The sequence below is a fragment of the Larimichthys crocea genome, chromosome XXII (genome assembly GCF_000972845.2).
Source record: "Larimichthys crocea isolate SSNF chromosome XXII, L_crocea_2.0, whole genome shotgun sequence".
Taxonomy (NCBI): Eukaryota; Metazoa; Chordata; class Actinopteri; family Sciaenidae; genus Larimichthys; species Larimichthys crocea.
Window position 1 is genome coordinate 2,471,575 of NC_040032.1, and position 9,279 is coordinate 2,480,853.

The window sequence follows — 9,279 nt, forward strand, 5'->3', positions numbered from 1 at the left end:
ATATGTTATACTTGTACAGAGTTGTACTCTTGTTAGCAGTAATGTGTTAGAGCGCATGATATAAGAGCTGACCTTCATAGGGAAAGAATGCACACCTATTTGCACAGTTTTATTGCGTACAAGAAAGGTTAAGAGGTTGCTGAGTTTGAATGAGCCCACCTTTCCAAAACCCTTCAAGGCATAATATTTCAGTCATGAATTAAAAGGAGCCCCAGATAATGATGGGTTACAGTGAGGTGAAGCTATGAACCTTAAATTAGTGGATAAGTACATACGCTATGTGGTGTTCAAATCTTCATCTAAAAGCAGAGAACAGTTCCATAAATATAATTGCAGCTGGCGCTTACCCAAGCAATTATCACCTTCAAAGGAACAGTTTGTTCCATATTGTAGTGCTGATACATGATGCATATTATATGAAATCTGTTAGTAGGTTTTATAGTATGTGACATGTTAGTAATCATTGTGACAGCACGGTGGCTCAGTTATTAGCACTGTCATTTTTCAGCATGAAGTTCCTGGGATTTAATCCAAGGCTTTTCTGGGTGGAGTTTGCATGTGCTCCCTGTGTTTGCATGTGTTTCTTTAGGGTGCTGTGGTCTCCACCACCATCAAAAGATGTATGTTATATAGGTTAATTTGCCTGTCAGTGTCTTTGACAAAGGGTTAGAAGTGGAGCTGGTCCCCAGGTACTGCACAGTGGCTGCCAACTGCTCCTAACACTTAGTTAAGTTAAATTCAGGGCAGGAATTTCCCTGCGGGAATCCATAAAGGCTGACTTAACTTACTGGAAATGTATTATCTATCTTAGACTGCCTGCAGTAAACTCATTAAAGTGAACTAAATTGAATGTGTTTACAATCAATAAGAATGCAGTATGAGATCTTTAATAGGCGTACAGCATATTGTTTGACATATACCACATGCATTAGGTGTATTACGTCTAGAAAGAATATTATTTGTCCCATTATGTACTTGTGGTCACTATGCCAAGTCTCTACTTGGCATACTCTCAGTCAGCCTCATTAGGCAGTCAGTTGGAATGCTTTTCAATTAACAGGTGTGACTTGCCAAAAGTTAATTAGTGGAGTTACTTGCCAAGAAACACAAGGAATGGACAGTAGTCCAGTGGAAATCTGTAACTTGGTCTGATGAGAAACAAATTTGAGATTTTTAGTCCAAACCGCTGTGTCTTTGTGAGACACAGAGGAAATGAACGAATAGTATCTGCATGTGTGGTTCCCACTGTGAAGCATGGAGGAGGAGGTGTGATGCTGCTTCACTGGTGACACTTTGCAATTCATGCTATTAGTGGGAAATATCATCCGTTCATTTTCATTGACGATTTTTTCATGGCACTTTTAGTCAGCATGGCTACCGTATTGCAGTGACATGCCATCCTATCTGGGTGGGCTATTCAACAGTACAATGACCAAAAACATACATCCTGGCTATGTAAAGGCTATTTGACCAAAGAAGAGAGTAACTGCGTGCTGCATCAGATGACCATGGACTCCACAATATCCCGACCTAAACCCAGTTGAGATGGTTTAAAATGAGTTGGATCGCAGAGTGAAGGAAAAGCAGCCAACAAGTGCTTAGCATATATGGGAACTGTTCCAAGACTGCTGGAAAACCATTCCAGGTGATGAAATCATAAAGTTGACTGAGAACCTGCCAAAAGCGTGCAAAGCTTTCATCAAAATGTGGCTACTTTGAAGAATCTAAATGATAAAACATAGTTTGCTTTGTTTACATATTTGTTGTTTTCATTCATTGTCTTCAGTCTTAATCTACAATGTAGAATACAAAAGATAAACACTAAATGAGAAGGTGTGTTCCAAACTTTTGACTGGTACTGTATATACAGTGCGCCACTGCAACACAATTGAACAGGACCACAAACTACAGCCTTCAAAATAAACATACAGTTGAATCAACACCTGTCCAAAACGCTAAACAGTAACTGAACATTAGAACTGTCACAAGGGTAGAATTTATTGCAGGAGTCTTAGTTTTAGCATCTCCTATAGTTGACATACTTATGCCACTTCACACTACACATCATTTCATGTTCCTAGTTTCAAACATACAGTACATGTTTGTATGGATGTGTATGCATCTGCATGTGTCTTCATGTCCTCTCATTCAACCCCTACAGTGACTTCTCCAGTGACTTCAGTCTCCAGCGTTCTCAGGAGCCCTTCCCTGCAGGCTCACAGTAATCAGCTGACTATTCTGTAACATAGCCCAGGGCTGAGTCAAGCAACAGATTGCCTCCTTCTCTTGTCATTAGCAAAGTGGGCATCAATCTTTCACGTTACAGGAGGCCTCATTCTTTGGCTTCTGAATAGATCTGTCTCCAGTGTTAACAGCTAATTGGCCCTGGCGCCATTGTAGCATTCAAGGTAGTCATTTAGGTGCATTACAGACGGAGGCTCTGAGGGCTTGGGAAGCTCTGAGGCAAAGAGAGAGAGAGAGAGAGAGAGAGAAAGAGAGAAAGAAAGAGAGAGAGAGAGAAGTAGGGTGAATGACAGATAAATTAGATCTGTGTGAAAACATTGTGATTACAATCAATGTGCATGTGTCAGTTAATTATTTACAACCTGTCCTGCTGGTTTGACAAGTTACTTGAATTACTGAGAAGAATGTGACTTAACTGTCTTTATTATACAACATATATATCTATACTATTATAGGCTTTTGGTGAAACGATGTCATTGAGATTTACTTGTATTGTGTTCATTTTACAATTTTTTTCTCAAGCGTAACTTAGTGTCCTGAAGAATGAAGAGATATGCACTTGGTTTATGGGCATATATTGGGAAATGTCCAACATATTTTCACAAGTAAGTCAGATATGGAAATCTCATGAAAATACTGATAAACAGACAACCATACCAAGTCAATTCAATTTTATTCTTACAGCTCAAAAACAACACAAAACCTGCTCTCCTCAGGCATTCGAAAAACAGCGTCCCTGATTCAAATCCAAGTCTTCCCCTCATTTCCTGTCACATCTTGACTGTCTGCTAAAATTGACTTCAAAAAAAAGACTAAAAAACATCATCCCTGGTTCAGTGTATAGTAGTGGGTGAATTGTTTTTCTTTTAACGAGTACAGCAGTGAGCCAACTGCTGGGTTCGGCTTCATCTTGGCTCCTCAGACAAAGCAAAAACAAAAGCAGCAATGTTGAAGAGGAACTGCCAACTAATAGGGTTACATAAATTTACATACCGCGACTGTAGAGCAAAAGAAAAAAAAACAAACAAACTCATCTCTGTGATGTAACCCATCACATTTTACATTTCAACATGTCCCTTCCCCAAACGTTATGCCCAGTAAATATCAGTATAGACAGTCAAACTTGCTCGTATGATGGTGTGAATGAGTGTTTTAATGGGAATGTAAATAGTGTGTGAGTGCAGCACAACCCGCTGATTATCCCAACCAAAACATTCCACCACTTCAAAGTCTCTGCTGTAATTACAATGCTCTGAGGTGTGCCCGACCCACACAACCAGAGGCTTCTCCTGTCACACACACACTCTGACACACACACCTACACACACATACACTATACAGACGTCCACACAGTACACACACACACAAACATGCTCAGACAAATTGCTTTCGCTATTATCAAGCTTAAATGATATTACGGAAAAAAGGAAGTGGGATGTGTGGGTAATTTTGCTACACCCAGGAGAGCACCCCCTGTCATTTCTACTCCTCCTCCTCCTTCTTTTTCCTTCCTTCCTTCCTTTCTTTATTCCTCCTTCTTCTTCTCTTGCAAAAAAAAAAAAAATCCTTGGATTTTTTAAACAAATCTGTGGTTAGATTATTTACATACAGTATACACACGGTATTTTAATTGTATCAGCTTCGCATTTAGAAACTCAAAGTTATCTAAGGCATAATAATAATAATCCATTGAGTCGGGCCTGACATTGCTTATAGATGTGTTGTCAGTGCAGGCTGTAGCTCGTATTGACAAGACAATTAAATGAGTCTCTGCTCGGCAATTTTCTGTATGCAGCAGGCTTGCAAGATAGATTGGTACACATGCCAGGAATTATTGTTTTATGTGCTTCCTTGTTAGACTTTACTATGACGAGAGCGCTGCCTCTGTTTTTTTTGACACTGAGATCAAATATGGCAGGAATGACAGAAAGGTGGACAGAGAGAGTGAGCGGAGAGAAGGCAGAATGAAGAAGGAGAGGGAGGAAGGAGGAGGATAAACATGAAGGAAGGACACGGATAAAGAATTTATGAGGGATGAAAAATAAAAAAAAAGGAAGGTCATGTGGAGGTGGATAGAAAGAAGGCATTGTAGACAGATGAAGATACACGACTAAACAAAACATATAAAGTGTAAAGGAGTGCAAGGAGAAAGAGTGAAGGGAGGAAAAGAGGAAACACTCCGCTGACACTCAGCCAAGAGCGAGTTCATGACTGACAAGGTGCCTGCAGGGCGAGCGGGCACAGCCAGAGCGAAAGAGAGAAAAAGAGAGGTGAAGGGGTGGAGGAGGATGGAGGTGGGGATTGTGCACAGAACACCAAAAAAAGAAAAAAAAAAAAAGCAACAGTTTCTCCCCTGAGGAGTCTGTCCTTTCATCTGGCCGCTCACTGGCGCCTTCACAAACCTCTGATTGTCTGTGAAATAACCCCACTTTAATAAGGCAGCAGTGGCAGCCTCCTGGGAACTGAGCTCTGCTCCACAGTCTAACATAGACAAGCTACTGAGGCCTACCGGCTACATGTAAAGATGCAGAAAAGTACTGAGCATTTATTGTATATACATCTGTCCTCTGGCATTCTGAAATATCAATGTGTCTTTTTACAGAATGCCCACATTTCTCTCTGAAGTTCTCGAAGTGAGAATACTCTTTTTGCCATCAGTGAGTTTCAAGGACAACGATCTGAAAAACAACTTTATCTTGTGGGAGTAAGAGGATGTAGTGCACTGCTGTAGGCTGTGCGTGAAGGATACACACTGACAAACACACAAAAATCATTGCTTTTACACATAGACGTTCGTAGATTATGAGTGTGAATCAGGCCTTGTGATGTGAATTAGCGATTAATTATCATTCAGTGACAGAACGGTTCCAATTAGTAACGCCCTGGGTGTTAAACATGAGCAATTAGCCAACAAATAGGAAAGTACTTAAACAAACATGACCATGGGGGAAGAAAATCTTCAAATAAAGCAGCTTTTCAACCATCATCAAAGGACCGTTTCTTCAGATGAACTGGTGGAACAAATGTAAAGTTCTTCATCAAGAGTCAGGACACTTTCATCTGACATAACATGAAATTGTCCATGGAAAAAACAAATCACAATGAGTTACTTTATGTGTAATGTGAGCAGAGAATGGGATTGAATCATAGGACAAGAAGATGAACGAGTTGCAGACATGAGGATGTGTCATCTCGTTTGTGTCCAGCCCTGCCTCAGACACCAGCTGGATCGGACCAAGGGTTTTAAAAACTAAATCTGTAATTTAGTGAAGTAATTTACTCTGTAATTTGAGCATGACTTCCTTCTTTAAAGGTACTGACATAGCACACAACGGCATTGTTACAATGGAAAGTCCCAAATAAAAGGGAACAGCAAACAAATCAGAGAGATAAAGAAGAAAAAGGATTAGTGTTTCATCCCGAATGTAATTCTCCATAATTATCCGCATGAGGCCCGTGTTTACACATGCAGTCTCATGAGGTTAGAGTTAGGCTAATCCATTACCGAAGCTTAACATGTGATAATGTTGTGTGGCACAGCTATTACTTTTTGATCCACTAATTAAACCAAAGAGGAAACATGAGGACATCCCGTGTCATCAGGTTTTCAAAGAAATGTTGATCTAAATGAAGCTACAGACCTGTAAAGTGGAAAGTTTGACTTTTTAATCTGGTAATTTTTTACCTGCATGGGGAGTCCTGGGGACTTTTGATGCTTTCAAGTGCTCCATGTAAAAAAAAAACCAAAAAACAAACATATTGAAGTGGTTTGGTCACCTGTCAATAGTGCTACACGATCCTACCTGGCATTGGGTGAGCGGTGGGGTACACCTTGGAAAAGTTTCCAGCTCATCACACGACTGACAAACAACCATTCATGCTCACGTTTACAACTATGTGCAATTTGGAGTCACCAAATTAACCACACTGTGGGAGGAAGAACCCACGCAACTCCAGACAGAAAGGTCAGCCAGCTGAGGGATTCAAACCAAAAACTTTGCTACCACCATGCTGCGCGTTCTGCACGATGAATGTAAATATTACTGAAATCTCAATATATATGGACATGTGCATTTTTTTTTTATTAAGTTAAAATGGGTGACTAAACAGCATTCTAATGAAGTGCTGCAACTTCATCATCTTGTTCTTCAGATGTATGAATGTTTGGTACAGACTCTAACAAATCATTCATATTTTAATATATATTTTAACTTTTTCAGTTAGCACACATTTTGTGGGTCCTCAAAAAAAAACAAAAAAACAAAAAAAAAAAACACCTTCCGTTTCCGACTGTCTCTGAAGGCAGCATCTGCTCCCTCATAAACATTTTGGGCGGCAGTGATTGGTCAAAGTTGAGCCGTGTCAACGTGATGCGTGTACATACTCCCACATCCTACTTGACAGCTCCATAACATTGCGCTCGCCGGAGCGGGTCTCACCTGGCTGCCCTCTGACCGGAGTTCACTCGTTTTTTTTTTCTTCTTCTCTTGGATGAGAGGAAAGATGGCTTCTCAGGAGACTTTTAACGATTTGGGATGCAGTTCGTCCGAAGAGGACAGTAATCGTGCGGATTTGACAGAAGGGACGGCGGAGGAGAAGACGGCTCCGGTGGTGGTGGTGCGTCGGCATCATCCATTCAGCGTGGAGGCGCTCATGTCCGGGAGGAAGACGGACAGCCGTGCCGGAGAGTCCACCTGCTGTAAACCGGAGGCAGTGTCCCCTATAGGTTTAAACTCTCTGTATCTGTGTCGGGATACGTGCAGTCTTCCCGGAGGGAGCCGAAAGAGTTTAGCGGCTGCGCCTTCATCGCCGGTGAAATCCGAGGCGTCAGAGTCAGAGGACTGCGCACCCTGGGTCACCAGCAGCTTCTCCACGCAGAATCGTAAGTTTACATAAAAAAAAACAACAACACCTGCAATGTCAAAGTTACCTGTAAGGTAAATATGCACATTCTACATTAGTATTTTTTGTAAATATGTACACTTGTGTTTCCCTCCTTAATTCTATTTTCGCTGCTGTTAACAGCATCCCGTTGTGGGATAAATAAAGTATTATCTAATCTAATCTAAAGGTGAGGTCAGGTTTTGGTAGTTTGGATTTTTTTCTGGGCAAGATTTGCAGTTTACTGGTACATGACTCTACAAGCTGTGCTGCAGGGATGTCTCCTGATGGAGCAAATGCATGTAGATAGAGAGTGAACCAATCAGACACTCTTATTCACTGATATTCAGTATTTGTTCGGCACTGTTTTTGGCACATGAAATGTAACTCATCCAACTTCTCAAAGTCTCCAAGCCAATTGTCAGTATCCTACAAGAAGGGTCTATAGAAGTCAAATGGATTAATCTCATTCTCTGTGTCTTCTCCCAGGTCATGTCAGTCCTGCCTGTCCATTGAGGAAACACAAGACCAACCGAAAGCCCCGCACTCCCTTCACCACGTCTCAGCTCCTGGCCCTGGAGAGGAAGTTCAGGCAGAAGCAGTACCTGTCCATCGCAGAGCGAGCCGAGTTCTCCTCCTCTTTGACCCTGACAGAGACCCAGGTGAAGATCTGGTTCCAGAACCGCCGGGCAAAAGCCAAGAGGCTCCAGGAGGCAGAGCTAGAGAAACTCAAGATGGCTGCTGATGCCAAGACGGCGGCGGTGGCGGCAGCCGCAACTGGAGGTTTACACCCCGGCTTTTTGTCACTGGGTGCCATGTCACTGTATGGACAGACGTACTCTGCCTATCACCACCACCACAGACCCATACTGCCCATTTCACCTTTAGGACTGTACGCTGCTCCTCTGGGCTACAGCATGTACCACTTATCATAAAAATGGAACTATCACTGACTTGACAAGGATTCCCAAAAATGGACACAGAGGACATTTTTAAAATCAATGTTTATAATATATCTACTGCACAAGGAGTGTTTGAACTTTATGAGCACTTCAAGTCGAATTAAAAATCTATTTTATTCCCACAGGAAGGATAAAAAAACCCAACTTACATATCCTTTTGCCCCTTTGGACTGCCGGTTTACATGTGACGAGGGGCGTTTACTGTCCAGATGTTTATACTTGTTTACTTTGGCAATAATTGAGCTGGGTGAGGACTTGCACTGGGTACAATCATATGAATAATCACATAAGCCTTTCTCTTCATTCAATACAGTGCCTTGTGTTGGGCCTTAAAATCAAGATGCTTTGTTGACGTGTGTGGATGATGAGTGTCTCAGTAACTCAGGCCAAATAAAACATATCACTGAAGCAGAACGCTCTGTCGAACGAGACAAGATCAGGTTTGTGTGCTCTTCGAGACAGCCAACTCCCCCCTTTAAACGATCCGTCACTATGAAAACACTTGTAACTTTTCATCTTTTATCTCTCATAGCACTCCCTCATTGCCTTATCATGCATCTATAGAGCGTAGACATATTTATTCTCAGTGCTGGAAATGTTTAAATGCCTTATGTCGTGTATTTATGACAGGTTGTGAGGACAATGGTACTAAAGTTCTGACCAAAAGTGTATTTATATTGTTCTTCTTGAATGTCCCTTTGAAAGGGCCTACATCGTGCTATGCAGTTTATGTTTTTATCATTCGAATGAACAAAAAAATATATACTTTTCAGACTTTTTCCTTTAAAATGACATTTAATTTTACGTGTAAAATAAAAATAAAGTAGCAATATGTAAACATTCAGCAACTTGAGATCTTTAAAAAAAAAAGTCATTTAGCAGCGAAACCAGCTGTGTTTTTTTTTTTTTTTTTTTTACAGCTGCTTTCTGTGCATGTGTGTGTCTGTGTGGTTTAATCCCATGTCTGTGTTTCCCACCAGAAAGCGGTCAGGTTCAAGGAAATGTTTGACAAACCATAAATGGTAACCATAAATTATCTAACTTTACAGATAGTTCCCGTTATTACTGAACTGTCATTTACCACACTGGTCAAACTTTCTTTTTTCTAAGCGTAGATACACTTTTATAATGATGTTTTGTTTGTACAGAAATACAGTGTGTTGTCTCACTGGCAATCATTATCTCTGTATTT

General features: G+C 41.0%; 1 protein-coding gene across 1 annotated transcript; it reads left to right on the plus strand.

Annotated features, from left to right (window-relative positions):
* Positions 1–6,609: 6,609 nt before the first annotated feature.
* Positions 6,610–8,924, plus strand: msx2b (muscle segment homeobox 2b). Its single transcript, XM_010750477.3, has 2 exons — positions 6,610–7,126; positions 7,615–8,924. Exons 1-2 carry the CDS (start codon positions 6,736–6,738, stop codon positions 8,058–8,060), a joined length of 837 nt encoding a protein of 278 aa, XP_010748779.1. The 5' UTR covers positions 6,610–6,735; the 3' UTR covers positions 8,061–8,924.
* The last annotated feature ends 355 nt before the right edge of the window (positions 8,925–9,279 follow it).